This window comes from Colobus angolensis, unplaced genomic scaffold, assembly GCF_000951035.1.
Source record: "Colobus angolensis palliatus isolate OR3802 unplaced genomic scaffold, Cang.pa_1.0 Scaffold61, whole genome shotgun sequence".
Classification (NCBI taxonomy): domain Eukaryota; kingdom Metazoa; phylum Chordata; class Mammalia; order Primates; family Cercopithecidae; genus Colobus; species Colobus angolensis.
This window is the reverse complement of record NW_012119710.1, coordinates 4447526-4462661: the sequence shown is the minus strand read 5'-3', so window position 1 is coordinate 4462661 and position 15136 is coordinate 4447526. Positions and strand designations below refer to the sequence as shown.

Here is a 15136-nt window from a genome sequence, read left to right as displayed (position 1 = left end):
GAAGAAGAAGAAGAAGAAGAAGAAGAAGAAGAAAGAAGAAAGAAGAAAGAAGAAAGAAGAAAGAAGAAAGAAGAAAGAAGAAGAAAGAAGAAAGAAGAAAGAAGAAAGAAGAAAGAAGAAAGAAGAAAGAAGAAAGAAGAAAGAAGAAAGAAGAAGAAAGAAGAAAGAAGAAAGAAGAAAGAAGAAGAAGAAAGGAGGAAGGAGGAGAAAGAAATGCATTCTAGAAAGAGCTCTTTGGATCTGGGGGTGGTGGGGAGCCGGTGGCAGTTAGTTGGAGTGGGAAGGGGACGAGCAACGTTACTCAAGGCCCTGAGCGGGGCAGGGCTGATGTGGGTCCACGGCACCCCCTCCAGACGTGCCAGACGCACCTGCGGCCCCCAAGGTCAGCAACGTGGGAGAGGACTCCTGCACCGTACAGTGGGAGCCGCCTGCCTACGACGGCGGGCAGCCGGTCCTGGGTGAGTGCAAGGGCGCCGGACGGAGGTGCGAGGGCGCCGAACAGATCCGAGGGAAGGTGGTGTGGGGATGCCTGGGTCCCAGACCAGAGACGCCACCTCCCCCGAGCCAGGCTACATCCTGGAGCGCAAGAAAAAGAAGAGCTACCGGTGGATGCGGCTGAACTTCGACCTGATTCAGGAGCTGAGCCACGAAGCGCGGCGCATGATCGAGGGCGTGGTGTACGAGATGCGCGTCTACGCCGTCAACGCCATCGGCATGTCCAGGCCCAGCCCTGCCTCCCAGCCCTTCATGCCGATCGGTGAGCCTGCCTGACCTGGTCCTGCCCCCGCCCCCTCCCCCTCCCCAGTCAAAAGCCCCCAGTAATAGCAGCTGCTCCGCAGGCAGCCATGCTAGACACTCACATCCACGGTCTCCTTTCAGCCTGGACTGGGGATACTCAGCCGCATTTTACAGATGAGGAAACAGGCTCCGAGCAGTTAAACGACCTGCTTGAGATCTCCCAGCTGGTTGGGGTGGAACTGACTCTCACACTACACCGACCCCTAGTTCACTTTCAAGCCTCTCTTTCCATGTCTACAAAATGGGAATAATGACACTGCCTACCTCAGAGAGCTGTTAGGATGAGATGGGATGAGCAGGCAGAGGCCATCTGGCATCTAGCAGGTGCCCAGTGAATGTTCATTATCCCCTGTTCCCCACACCCTTCAACCCAGGGTTTGCCACCTATGGGACAGGGCAAGGGCTGTGGTTAGTGGAGGGGTCTCAGGGGCGTCTGTCTGTGGAAAGAGTCCTGGACCAAGACTCCGAGATGGCAGAGGCAGCTCCACAGTCTCCGGGAGGCCAACTGGAGTCATCCCTCCCTGAAGCCTCAGCTTCCTCATCTGTATAATGGGGTCTGAGTAGGTAGAACAGGTACTGAGGGTGTGGCAGGGCTCCGGAGGACACCTGTTCCCACCAGGGTGGGTGAGTCCGGGGGCAGCTGTCTGTGGCAAGTGCAGGCCAGGGACCCCTGGGCCCAGGGATGGGACACAGCTTGGGAAGATGGCAGAAATTGGTGCCTGTGGGGAGAAGGGTTCAGGCCTCTCTTTTTAGGGACTGACTCCTGGTTTGTTCAGTTCTTAGTCAACTCACCTAATCATACAGTGCCAGGAAATTCCCATGTTTTCCTGTAGTTTTAGGATTTTTTTCCTTCCTTCCTTCCTTCCTTCCTTCCTTCCTTCCTTCCTTCCTTCCTTCCTTCCTTCCTTCCCTTTCTTGTCTCTTTCTTTCTCTCTCTTTCTCTTTCTTTCTTTCTTTTCTTTCTCTCTCTCTCTTTCTCTCTTTCTCTCTTTCTTTCTGATGGAGTCTCGCTCTGTTGCCCACACTGGAGTGTAGTCCTGGCACGATCTAGGCTCACTGCAACCTCCACCTCCCAGGTTCAAGCGAAGCGACTCTCCCACCTCAGCCTCCTGAGTAGCTGGAATTACAGGCATCCACCATCGTGCCCAGCTAATTTTTGTGTTTTTGTAGAGACAGAGTTTCACCATGTTGGTCAGGCTGGTCTCAAACTCCTGACCTCAGGTGATCCGCCCACCTTGGCCTCCCAAAGTGCTGGGATTACAGGTGTGACCCACCATGCCTGGCTGCTGCTGTTTGTTTTTAAGCCAATCTACAGACAAGTCTTGTAACGGAGACAAAATATTCCTTAAAGTGGCTAAAAGCCAGCTGAACAGGAAGTGCCCCCTATGTGACCAGTGGGCAGTTTGGGGTCTAGGCCATGGATCTCCAGCTTCCCCAGGCTTGCTAAGACCCCTCTCTGACCTCTCCTCTGCCCAGGTCCCCCCAGCGAACCCACCCACCTGGCAGTAGAGGACGTTTCTGACACCACGGTCTCCCTCAAGTGGCGTCCCCCAGAGCGCGTGGGAGCAGGAGGCCTGGACGGCTACAGCGTGGAGTACTGCCCAGAGGGCTGTGAGTGTCCCCACCCCCAGCCCCCTCCCCAAGGGAAGACCATGCTCACCTTGCCATTGAGCAGATTCACCCATAGTCAGGTTTTTTTGGGCCACTTTTGCCGACAGTTGAGGACATCCAGAGAAATACCTGTTCTGTTTTCAGAAGCAAAAAAAGTTTGCCTAGTGAAAAACAAATGCAGAGTAAAGCTGACTGTAACACTTCTTTGAGCAGTGCGAAATCAGCAACTACATTTTAAAAACATATTTAAGGCCAGGTGCGGTGGCTCACGCCTGTAATCCCAGCACTTTGGGAGGCCGAGGTGGGCGGATCACCTGAGGTCGGGAGTTCGAGACCAGCCTGACCAACATGGAGAAACCCCATCTCTACTAAAAATACAGAATTAGCTGGGTGTGGTGGTGGGCACCTGTGATCCCAGCTACTCGGGAGGCTGAGGCAGGAGAATCGCTTGAACCCAGGAGGCGGAGGTTGCGGTGAGCTGAGATCACGCCATTGCACTCCAGCCTGGGCAACAAGAGTGAAACTCCATCTCAAAAATAAATAAACAAGTAAAATATATTTAAATTCTGGAGATTCCTATCAGAGGAGTGGGCAGTGGGGATGGGGTATTGGTGGTGACACAGCCTGTGGCCTTGCCTGTCCCTCCCCACCCCCAGGCTCAGAGTGGGTGACTGCCCTGCGGGGGCTGACAGAGCACACGTCGATACTGGTGAAGGACCTGCCCACGGGGGCCCGGCTGCTCTTCCGAGTGCGTGCACACAACATGGCAGGGCCTGGAGCCCCTGTTACCACCACAGAGCCGGTGACGGTGCAGGAGATCCTGCGTGAGTGCCCCTTCATGCAGTCACAAGACCTGCCATTGACACCCCAGGCCCTTGGTGTCCAGTGGAGGTGGGGACATTTGGGGAGGCCCAGAACACTCTGCCCAGAACGCTGGCAGAGACAGGAGGGGTTGGAGCCATCATCCATGCTCTAGGCCTAGGGAAAAAGTGCAGAGAGGGTGGCCAGGCACAGTGGCTCAAGCTTGTAATTCCAGCATTTTGAGAGGCCGAGGCAGGCAGATCACTTGAGGTCAGGAGTTCGAGACCAGCCTGGCCAACATGGTGAAACCCCGTTTCTACTAAAAATACAAAAATTAGCCTAGTGTGGTGGCAGGCACTTGTAATCACAGCTACTTGGGAGGCTGAGGCAGGAGAATTGCTTGGACCCGGGAGGTGGCAGCTGCAGTGAGCTGAGATCACACTACTACACTCCAGCCTGGGTGACAGAGTGAGACAACGTCTCAAAAAAAAAAAAAAAAAAAAAGGTGGGGGGAAAAGGCTTTCTTGGTCTATGTCAGACCCCTAGTTCTGGAACAGGGAAAATAAAAGCCACAGTACCCAAGCTCTCTTCCAGGAGCGTCTCAGCTCCAACAGGTAAGTATTGTCTATGTCGTCAGATTGTTCTCTCTGGGATCCACTTCCCATTCCTCTGTTCCTTGTCCTAGCAGAGGGTCCATCTTTCGTAAGGATTGGTTCTCAAAGCTGGAAGGAGGCAGCAAACTCGAGTGGAAACAGCACAGGGCATAGGGTGTAAAAGCCCAGGTTTACACCCTGGCCTATGACTTACTAGCTGTGTGACTTCAGTCAAGTTGGTTACCCTCTCTGATCCCTGCCTCTTGAAGCAGTGTGGTGAGGCTCAGGGAAGCCAGCTGAGCTTGGGCAGGCTGGAGTTGCTGTGTCAGCAGGAGCTAAAGGAGGTGCAGGGCCCAGCAGGCAGCTTTTTTCTTAGCTGCAGCTCTCTGGGCCTTGTCTCAAGGGAGGCTGGAGCTGTGGCGCCCCTCAGAGCCATGGCGGGCCCTCACTTAGCTACCCACTCTGTATCCACAGAACGGCCACGGCTCCAGCTGCCCAGGCACCTGCGTCAGACCATTCAGAAGAAGGTCAGGGAGCCTGTGAACCTCCTCATCCCTTTCCAGGTGGGACTGGCCCCCTTCCCTGTCCGCCAGGGGAGAGAAGCTACGGTGTGTTGTTTCTATCCGGTGGACTGATGTCTCAGGGCTGGCCCGATCTGAGGTTCCAGAGGTGGGGGTGGCAGCTGGCCCTTGGAGAGATCCAAGTTCAGGGTTAAGCTTTTCCTCCCCTCAGGGCAAGCCCCGGCCTCAGGTGACCTGGACCAAAGAGGGGCAGCCCCTGGCAGGCGAGGAGGTGAGCGTCCGCAACAGCCCCACAGACACCATCCTGTTCATCCGGGCCGCTCGCCGCGCGCATTCAGGCACTTACCAGGTGACGGTGCGCATTGAGAACATGGAGGACAAGGCCACTCTGGTGCTGCAGGTTGTCGGTGCGTGGCCAAGGCCTCCTTGAACCCCCTTGTTTCCCATCCCTGAGCTGGGCTGCTAGGGCCAAGGGCTGAGCCAGGGGACCCAACCTACAGCTCACATTTTCCAGTCCAGTGCCCCAGCAGGCCCGGCCCTGGCTGGTAGGGGTCAGAGGGTCCCTGGAGCCCGGTGTCCCCCTGCCCACTGTCAGGAAGAGTGGTGACCCGACTGGGTCTGTCTCCCCTGCGCAGACAAGCCAAGTCCTCCCCAGGATCTCCGGGTCACTGAGGCCTGGGGTCTTAATGTGGCTCTGGAGTGGAAGCCACCCCAGGATGATGGCAACACGGAGCTCTGGGGGTACACAGTGCAGAAGGCCGACAAGAAGACCATGGTGAGCCCGCGGTCTGGGGTCCCCACGTGCACCCTGCCTAGGCCCGGCAGACCCCGGCCGCAGCCACTCTTCACTGTCCTCACCACGGGCCCCTCACCTTCCCTCTGCTGATCTGAGTCCCTCCACAGTACGGGTGGGGATGCCCAGGGCACCCAGGAGAGGCTCTCGGCATCGGGGAGGGCCTGGCCCAGAGATGCGTCCCCTCCCTCCCTGCCCCCAGGAGTGGTTCACCGTCTTGGAGCATTACCGCCGCACCCACTGCGTGGTGCCAGAGCTCATCATTGGCAACGGCTACTACTTCCGTGTCTTCAGCCAGAATATGGTTGGCTCCAGTGACACTGCGGCCACCACCAAGGAGCCCGTCTTTATCCCCAGACCAGGTACTGTACCCTCATTCTCCCCACCAGGGACTGGGGCAGGGAGGCCGTGGGAACAGGGAGGGGGGCCTAGTTTGGTGTGGCCCTCTCGGTACCAAGTCCTGTCACCAACAGGCATCACCTATGTGCCACCCAACTATAAGGCCCTGGACTTCTCTGAGGCCCCAAGCTTCACCCAGCCCCTGGTGAACCGCTCGGTCATCGCAGGCTACACCACTATGCTCTGCTGTGCTGTCCGGGGTAGCCCCAAGGTAGGGAACTTTAGGCGCTGGTCCAGGCCGACCAGGAGGCAGGGTTCATAGGCCCCAATGTCGAGCAGTCCTCTCCCCAGCCTGTCTCCCCTGCCTTCTCTCCACCTTGGGGTGTATGGACCGGGTTTCTCTCCCTGGGCAGGGCCATGGTACTCGCTGTTGGTTCCATGTTTGTTTCCAGCCTTGGGCACAGTCAGGGACTCCTTGGGACCACCCCCAAGTATAAACAGAAATGCGTCTCCCTGGGTCCCTGCCAGGTCCCCTCTCAGCCTGGATGGCTTCCCTCCCTCTCTTTACCTTAATTGTAGCCCAAGATTTCCTGGTTCAAGAATGGCTTGGACCTGGGAGAAGATGCCCGCTTCCGCATGTTCAGCAAGCAGGGAGTGTTGACTCTGGAGATTAGAAAGCCCTGCCCCTTTGATGGAGGCATCTATGTCTGCAGGGCCACCAACTTACAGGGCGAGGCACAGTGCGAGTGCCGCCTGGAGGTGCGAGGTGAGGAGCCCTCGGGGCCCGGGCCTGGGAGGCGGGAAGAGCAGGGCAGCAGTGGGGACCCTGGGCTTTGCTCTGTTGTCCCGGGTCAAGCACCTGCTGTGGCTGCAAGGGCAAGGACCGTCATGTCCAGATGGGTACTAGCTTCCAGAAGGCTGGGAGGACACGATGACATGGCCTCCTCTTCTGCAGTGCCGCAGTGACCAGGCTGGCTCCCGGGGATGGCCAGGTATGTACTCCAGACCACCTGACACCCAGGGCACAAGTCAGTGGCTCAGCCCTGGCCCTCGGTCCGGGGGCAGCCATCAGTAAATGGGAGGCTGTAGGGGGCCTCTGTTCACTCATAAGATAACCTGTGTTGCAGGTACAACCAGATGCCAGCCCCATACCAGGAGCCTGGAGGGAAGTTGGGGAAACCCCTCCCTGTTGTTGGATGTGTGTGTGACAAGTGTCTCCTGGGCTGCGGTGGGGGATCAGCAGGACAGTTATGTTGGGCAGATCTGAGTGGGTGTTGCACAGACTGGTCCACAGGGCTCCTGAAGGAAGCTCCTGGATCTTTGGGGTAAAAGGAGGGTGACCTCAAGAAAGGATGTCTGGGGACAGGCCTTTCTGGCCTGCTATGTCTTCCCAACGTGTACTGGGCAATAAAAGATTAATGCAGTCACAGAGAACTCACTCTTGTCACTCAATTTCAGTGTGCTTGTTTTCATAAAAATGCACAGGGGATGGCAAGGTGCGGTGGCTCACATCTGTAATCCCAGCACTTCGGGAGGCAGAGGCGGGCGATCACCTGCGGTCAGGAGTTCCAGACCAGCCTGGCCAACATGGTGAAACCCCATCTCTACTAAAAATGCAAAAATTAGCTGGGCATGGTGGCGCGCCTGCAATCCCAGCTATTTGGAAGGCTAAGGCAGGAGAATCACCTGAACCTGGGAGGTCGAGTTTGCGATGGGCCGAGATCATGCCACTGCACTTCAGCCTGGGTGACAGAGTGAGACTCTGTCTCAAGGAAAAAAAAAAAAAAAAAAAATCCCAGGGACATTGATATTCACAGCAAAGTGAGGGCAGATATTTTTGTTGTTTTCTCAATGATTAAACCAGGCCCAGAGTGGTTTCTGAGTTCATAAAACATTAACACTAGAAGGAACCTGTCTTCCCCCACAGCATTCACTCTTCAGATGATGAAACTGAGCTGTGACAGCAGAAAGCGCATTTAACTGGTCCTAGGTACTCAGCGTGATCCTTGTGCCAGGGGCCGTGGTCACAGCCGCCTGGGGGTGGAGTAAGGCAGAATCTGTGCTGACTGTCCTGGGGTGGAGCTGCACTAGGTGGCTTTGCGGTCCCAGCCATCAATAAGCCAACAGCTGGTACAGACTCATATCCCCCGTGGGAGACAGCAACCCAATCCAGCCCAGGACCATGGGGACCAGAAAGGTGTCAGGGCCAGGGCCCCACTCTGCTCTCACTTCCCCTAAATCCGAGCATCAGTTTCCTTTTGGGTGGGGGAAGCCAGCAGGTCTCAGAAATTCCCTGAGAACGCAGCCAGGTTTTTCCAGGACAATTCCATGAAGGTGGCTCCTAGGGGAGCTTCTAGGAGTTCTACCCAGTGGAAGAGGAGGTGTCATTTAATGCAAGGCAGCCAGGGAGCCCGAAGGGAGTCAAGGACATTTATTTCACATTCACACAGCTGTACATTTTCTATAAATAATGTGGGGCTGAAATATTTACAGTCATCTCTTGCCCATGCCGCCTCTCCCTCCTGGCACCCCATGCCTGCAGACACAGCCTGCAGACACAGATGTGCAAATCCAGCTTGGTCTTTCCTGCCCCCTCCCTGATGCTCAGGCAGAGCAGCCAGCGGTCCCTGGGACTCCACGAGCCTCGCCCACTCCGTCCTCTGATGCCGAAGGCGTGGCAGGCCACAGGGAATTTGCTGCTCCACTGCAGTGACGAAGGCTGTAGCAGGCAGCAGCCCACGCTTGCGGGCCCCGGGCAGTAGCTGCCAGCTTGGGAATGCAGAAGGAAGCAGGGAGGCTGCCACTCACTCCGGCTGCCCCCCAATTCTTCCCTTCCTCTCTGTGCCCTTCCTCTGAGAGGGCGAGCCCCAGGGTTCCCTCATTCCTCACAGAGTGAAACTGCTCCAGGTGCCCAGTCATGCCGGGTCAAAGAGAAGGGAGAGCCAGACTCTTGCAGTGGACAGTTACAACGCCAGGGACAAGGACAAGGAACCACAACACAAATGTCTCAAGAACACACAACAGTGAGTTCACACCAGCCCCACAGACACACACTCTTGAGCCCTGAGGGGAAGGCAGTTTGGTCTTCTGGGAGTGGAGAGGGAGAAGGTGGACACGCTCAAAGACACACTCAGAGGGACACATAACCGGTAACCAACTAAGCCACAGCAGGGGCTTGCAGAGGACACACAAGCATCGTCCACTCCTCAGTCACAGCAGCATCGTGCACTTGGGAACAGAAAGGGGCCAGGGGCGTGCCCTGGGCTGGGGCGGCTTCGTAGCCCCTCTCCATCAGCTAGAGACAGGCCGGGGTGGGGTTCTGAGATCTTCCTCACTGCTACGAACTGCAGCCACGTACGAGAAGAGACACAATACAGAGTAGCAGATTTCGTGGGCCTAAAGGGGAGAGAAAACCAAGTGGATCACGATACTGAGACTCCTGCATCTCCACATGTGGAGGATCTGCCAATGGGCAACTCCTGCCCTAACACTGGGCATGGGCCTCTGGCCTAAACGTGAGCTCCAAGCAAGGAAGCTGTCGCCGTGGGAGAGGGGATCCACGTGTGTGTGTCTGTCTCCCAGGGCTCAAGAACCATTTCAGCTTGAGTTGAACCTTTGGCAACAAGACCAGGTCCCCACTCAACCCTGTGCGCTCAGAGGGCCCACCCCTCCTCCTGTCCGAAGGTCCCCAGGGAGCCCTGCACACTGTGGCCCATCAGGGTTGAGCGGCACACTCACCATTGGTGTCTTGTACTTGTGGCTCACCACTTCTTTAATTTCAGGAACTAAAACCGGACGGGCAAGAGACAAAACAGAAAGTTCAACACTGAGAGCAGTAGTGCCACGCTCCCCCAGGCGGCAGCGCCCGGCGCCAGGGTCCCCTTCCCCTCTGTGGCCTCTCACAGTGGCTGCGGCAGCTTAGGCTATGACAGGGCAGAGGCCACCAGAGGCTCTGTCCAGACCCTGCCGGCTGGGAGGACATGGCCCCAGCCTCCTCAGCTAGGCCTCTGCCGTCCGCAGCGGCTTTTACTTGATGGCTGTGATTCTAGCCACTTCTTTGAAAGCCCTGGATGGGAGGGATGGGCCTTTCACCAGCCTGGTCACGGCTACTGTCCAGGGCCCCTGAGGAGCTGCCGTGGGGATTTCCCAGGTTTTGGCTGGGAGGAGAGAGCCGTTTCTAGCTTGTGTCCAACTTTGCTGAGACACCCGTGAACTCATCTTGTCACCAGCCTGAAAATTGTGTCATGTTAAACACAGTTCCCTTTATTCCCAGCCCCCTACACAGAGGGTCTTGAGGCTGGATGAAGAGCTAACATGATACTAAACCCACAGGACGTGGCAGTGTCCTTCCCTGAGTGGCAGGAGAAGCCCAGGCCTGCCTGTGTGAGGGAGAGCGTCTGAGGGCTCTGGAGCAACACACCCAGCAGAAGACAGGCGAGTACAGCACCCAGGGAGGGAGGTGACAGGGAGCATCAGGCAAAATACACACATGTCCACAGCCCGGAAGGCAAGAGAGTCCCCCCGCTCCAGCCATGCAGGGGTTCTGCTTGGCCAGAGGAAGGAGTAGGCCCCCCAGGCTCAGCCATCATCATGGCCCCTTGAGACTGGGAGTGGAGGGGCCTGGCATCTCCCTGGGGGCCAGAAAAGGCAGAGGAGAATTGGCTGTACCTTCCTCTGACCCTGGGAGGTAGAATTTGGGGAAACTCAGGGTCAGCAGGGAATAAACTCATCAAAGGTAGAGCAAGAAGCCCAGGCCATTCTCCTGAGTTGGAAGATTCCCCCAAGTATCTCTCTGACAGAAGAGAGAAGGGAGCACACGGGGAGGAAAGTCCAGTAAGCCAGTGAGAGGTGGGAGGCAAGGTGGGAAGAAAGAGGGTGGGGGAGAAAGGAAGAGATGAGCTGGCAGTGTGAGGAGCTGGTTCGGTGGAAGGGAGCTACCCACCCAGGGCAGGGCCCAAGGCAGAGACCTGGGGAGAGGCAGCACGAGCCGAGGTCACTTTACCTGCTGGAGAACGAAGGTTTTCATAGCAGCGATGAGGGGCACAAAAGAATGAAGCACAAACACAGCAGGAACTCAAAGCCCCAGGGTGAGAACCCACTACACCACTCCCTAGCGCTGGCTCCCAGCTTCGGGCTACAGCTGCCTTGCTAGGCTCCTCTGTCCCTCAAGTGAGTCTGCCTGCGAAGCCCCGTGCCCTTCGTCCGGCACAGAGGCCAGGTGGAGATCACAGCGGTGCCAGGGAGGCTGGGTGGAGGACTGGGCTGCTAGAGAGATTGCAGCAGGTGACACAGACGTAGTGGAGCTTGGGGGTCACCAGTCTGCTCTATCCCAAACTTTCTGACCACTGGCTGGCCCAGCACGGGGAGGTGGTGCTACTTCGCTGAGCTGCTTCAGGACCACCTCTAAACTCGAAACCCACCTGAGGCCCCATTTGCTCTTCTGTGATCCATTATCTATCTTTCCCTTCCACTTCCCAGCTCTCATCTCAGGGGTCCCTTTTCTTCCTTGTCTCTCCTGCTCCTCCTGACCTCTCTACAGAGGTTCTTCTTCTCCCTGACCCTAGACCCTCCTCTGGAGCTCCGAGGTTTGAGTTACTGCCATGTGAGTCCAGACCTAAGAGCAAAATAGTGTAATTACCAAATTCCTCCAGGACAAAGACGCCTCGAACTGTATTGCACTTTTTAATGTGATTCAGCTCTATGAAAACCTGCAAGAGAGGGAGGGAGGGCGGGGTAAGGCCCACAGGCTCCACCCCTGCCCCACACAGCACACTCTCCCAGCTACAGCCCCACCCACACAAAGAAAGTCTATTTCCCAAAGAGAGGACAGAAGAATCCACACGCACACAACTCAAAAGCGCTAAGAAGCGAAGATAGCAGAAAGGGCATGTACCTTCCGCTCCTGGCCGGAGGAGAAAGCATGGGAGAGAAATGAAGGCGTTAGTTTCAATGGTCAAACCCAACCCGAAGGCCCCGCTGCTGGCCTGGGCTGCCCGCCCGTACCCTCTACCCAGGGCAGTGCTTGTAAGACACAGTGCCCCAGGGATCCCCACTCAGCCCATCAGGTCTCTACCCTTCCATGCATCCTCCTCCGGCGCAGAGGGCTGGCACGGGCGCAAAGCTCCCCTCAGACTGTCCTCGGGGTGGGAGGTGTTGGCATCCTCCTTGAAACAGGATCCAGGATCTCCCAAGAGGTATGTGGTGACAATAATATCAGCTACCACTTGCTGAGCACATACTTGGGGTTTACAAATACGATTTCTAATCCCTGCGCCTACATGACACGGTATATAGTATTACCCCCATTTTCTACATGAGGAAACTATGGATCAGAAAGTTTCTCTGCCCACGAACGTGGAAGCTGGGCTTCAAATCCAAGCATGTCCTGACACCAAAGCCTGTGCTTTTCCCATTCACCTCAGACTGCACAGCTCCACCAGGAGGTCTGCTGCCCCCTCCAGTCCAACTGACCACTGTGTGGCAGAAGAGAGGCAGGTTGCTATCTCACGATTAACTGTGAGGTGAGATTGAGAAGCTGGGCTTTCCTCCCTTTCTCTGCACAATCTATCTTCTAGGGGCCAAGCCTTCAACCACAGACTGGCTTGGACGGCTGCCCAGAGGGGCTGTGCCAAGGGCAGGACGAGGAACAGGGCAGAGCACCTGGGCGTTGCTTAGCAAGATCTCATCTTCAGACAGGGAGGCCACAGCACTAAAATGTGGTCAGGAGCCTGCTCCCCAAGAAATACTGACACCTTTGTGGTCCAGAAAAGCACTTAGGTAGACCCTTCTCTGGGCTGGTCCTAAGGTCTTTGGGGTTGGCTACCGCCCTAAGTCCTAGATTGAAAATACACTAAGGGGCTGCTGGCAGCCTGGGCAGCTGTTTCCTGTTAAACTAAAGCTGCCCAGCTACGTTCCTGGAAGAGAGCTACAACGGCTAGCGGAGGGAGGGAGACAGCCACGTCAGTCAGGCATCCACCTCCCCTGAGGGTCTGCGGCCTGGCCAGGGGCTATGGGGCTTCACACATTCGGGTCTGGCTCAGAGCCTCAGGGAGAGCAACCCAGACATCAGGGAAAGAGGAGGGAAGGCACTTGTGTGAGGAGTCAGAGCTGTGAACGGACCTGGGATGATGCGCTGGCCTCAGAAAGGAATTAGCTTAAGGAATGTCCACTGAGAGAAAAAGGTAACACTGTGTTAAAAGACCAAGAGAGAAAAAAAAAAAAAAAAAAAAGTCAGCTCCTATGGTGGAATTACAATGAGGGAAATACGTATCCAGAACTGCTTCCCAATCAAAAGAAGGGGAATGGGGCCTGTGGAGCAGGGGACAGAGTGGGAACACTCAGAGGAAGGAAAAGAACAGAAGAAGAATCCGCAGAAGAAAAAGGCAAATAAACACACTCCAGAGAGGACAGATACAAGCTACTTACACACAGGTACGTACACACGCACACGCAAGCTGCACGCACACCAGAAAGACACAAGGAGATCGGCCAGTCTAGACTCTCAAAGCAAAACCACCAAGCAGAAGCATACCCTGGGAATAGAGGAAGGCAGAGACACTGCAGGGGAAGGGCCAAGTGAGACGCTCCCACTCACACTGTGTGGAGTCCAACGGATGGGGCAGCGTGGCCACCCGGCCTCGCTCCTGCCCAGCCTCCCCCGCAGGCTCCCTGGTGCACCTTCACAGCGCCAGGTGGTCGCCAACGTCACTGTGCCCTCCCCTGGGATTTCTTTCCTGGGTCCAGCTGCTCCAGTTCTCCCTCTAGCTCCAGAGGGCCCTCTCTCATGCTTTGCTGGGGAAGTACTGGGGGCCTAGACATTGGTCCTTTTTACAGGGAGCTTCGTGCTGCTGCTCGCACCTACCTGATTGTGCATGAACTTGAGGTTGATCCCTTCTAGAGTGACCTGCAGCAGGCCACCCTCACCAGTCTTCATGTCCTGCACAGGGAACTCGCCACCCAATTCAGGTCCTGTGGTGAGGGAGGGGCTATCAGCTCACTGGTGCGGTGGGGAATCCCACCCCTGACTTCCCTGCCAGGCCCCTGACACTCAGAAGGACTGGTGGAAACAGGGAAGACACTCTCAGGAAAAACTCTCCTCACCGGGTTTGATGCTTTGCTGTCGGGCGGCAGCGCGCTCCATGCTGTCCTTCACACAGTAGTACAGCTCCCGACACTGTGGCACAGGGGGAGAGCGGTCCCATCATGGGGGCTGTCCAGGGTTCCCCACCCACTGCTCTGTAACGGCCACTGAAGGCTTGGGCTGACACCAGGACCTCCAAGACAGCTTTAGGTACCCCACCCAACAGGTGGAGACAGAAGTGTGGCTCCAGACATGGGTTTTGGAATTTTAACTTCCCAAAGATAAACTCACTATTTGGTCTTCAATGCCTACCCTAGCCCCAACCCAAACACAGATCCTGGGTACCTTTTTAGTATAGAACTTGTTGAGCTGGGTCTCAGAGCCATTTCTACGCCACAAGCACAACACCTTGGTCTTGGGACAGTAGGTCATGTTGATGAGCTTCTCATACCACCAGCGCTCATACACCGTTCCGATGTTACTACGCAACACCACACAGTCATCGCACACCTGGAGAAGTGCACAAAGCGGCTCAGTGGTTCCTGTCTCTGACAGCCTCTTCCTAGACTGTTTCCTACAGGGAAAGGGTGGGACAACTGGCCCTGCAGCATCCCCATGGTCAGGTTTTCTGCCTTACACTCACGGTGTCCCTAGCTGGAGACACAAAACAGAACTACTGACATGCTGCCTGCTACAAGGATTGGTGGAAGAGATGGAGTCATTAGAAGAACCTGTGTATAAGTGAGGAGGTACAAATCAATCAGTTATTTATTACTTTTTTTTTTTTTTTGAGACAGGGTCTCACTTTGTTCCCCAGGCTCGAGTGCACTGGTGCTATCTCAACTCACTGCAGCCTTGACCTCCCAGGTTCAAGTCATCTTCCTGCCTCAGCCCCTAAAGTAGCAGGGACTACAGGTGCACACCATCACACTGGCTATAATTTTTTTTTTTGAGATGGAGTCCCACTCTGTTGCCCGGGCTGGAGTGTAGTGGTGCAATCTCGACTCACTACAACCTCTGCCTCATGGGTTCAAACGATTTTCCTGCCTCAACCTCCTGAGTAGCTGAGACTACAGGCACACACCACCATGCATGGTTAATTTTTGTATTTTTAGTAGAGACAGGGTTTCATCATGTTGGCCAGGCTGGTCTTGAACTCCTGACCTCAAGTGATTCGCCCGTCTCTGCCTCCCAAAGTGCTGGGATTACAGGTGTGAGCCACCGCACCAAGCCCAGTTATTTATTTACCTTTTATGTGCTCTATGGACTTAAAGTATTTGGAGGAGATCTCATGCCTCCATCTTACGACCTCAGGAATCATCTTTGTTGACAAACACAAAGGCAGGAGATCATGACAGACTTAACCAAGGAGAAAAATGGAGCTGGATGTACTTTCTAATCCTGGGTCTACCCTTTATCTATAAAAAATATATATATATATATATATTTTTTTTTTTATGCAAAACTTAGCCTTGTGGGGTGGCGCACACCGGTAGTCCCAGCTAATTTGGAGGAGATCTCATGCCTCCATCTTACGACCTCAGGAATCATCTTTGTTGACAAACACAAAGGCAGGAGATCATGACAGACTTAACCAAGG

The 15136-nt window shown here is 55.5% G+C and overlaps 2 protein-coding genes across 10 annotated transcripts in view; one reads left to right on the top strand and one right to left on the bottom strand.

Annotated features, from left to right (window-relative positions):
- Positions 1-6890, top strand: part of MYBPC3 (myosin binding protein C, cardiac) — a 22447-nt gene extending 15557 nt beyond the window's left edge. The window contains exons 24-35 of one of the 2 annotated variants that reach the window (XM_011963359.1): positions 354-458; positions 569-757; positions 2275-2409; positions 3066-3233; positions 4278-4366; positions 4536-4731; positions 4960-5099; positions 5320-5479; positions 5591-5727; positions 6036-6222; positions 6412-6448; positions 6584-6890. In XM_011963359.1, coding sequence (XP_011818749.1) covers positions 354-458; positions 569-757; positions 2275-2409; positions 3066-3233; positions 4278-4366; positions 4536-4731; positions 4960-5099; positions 5320-5479; positions 5591-5727; positions 6036-6222; positions 6412-6422 — 1517 coding nt within the window. In that variant the 3' untranslated portion in view covers positions 6423-6448; positions 6584-6890. Of the gene's footprint in view, positions 1-353; positions 459-568; positions 758-2274; positions 2410-3065; positions 3234-4277; positions 4367-4535; positions 4732-4959; positions 5100-5319; positions 5480-5590; positions 5728-6035 lie in introns of both variants that reach the window. The other variant, XM_011963358.1, reaches the window with a different exon arrangement.
- A 982-nt stretch (positions 6891-7872) lies between these two features.
- Positions 7873-15136, bottom strand: part of MADD (MAP-kinase activating death domain) — a 67263-nt gene continuing 59999 nt past the window's right edge. For 6 of the 8 annotated variants that reach the window (XM_011963353.1, XM_011963350.1, XM_011963352.1 and 3 more), the window contains 6 exons: positions 13882-14046; positions 13557-13629; positions 13318-13424; positions 11095-11164; positions 9195-9241; positions 7873-8852 (listed from right to left, as the gene is read on the bottom strand). In XM_011963353.1, the coding sequence (XP_011818743.1) occupies positions 8748-8852; positions 9195-9241; positions 11095-11164; positions 13318-13424; positions 13557-13629; positions 13882-14046 (567 nt within the window). In that variant the 3' untranslated portion in view covers positions 7873-8747. Of the gene's footprint in view, positions 8853-9194; positions 9242-11094; positions 11165-11349; positions 11359-13317; positions 13425-13556; positions 13630-13881; positions 14047-15136 lie in introns of all 8 variants that reach the window. The other 2 variants (XM_011963351.1, XM_011963357.1) reach the window with 2 other exon arrangements.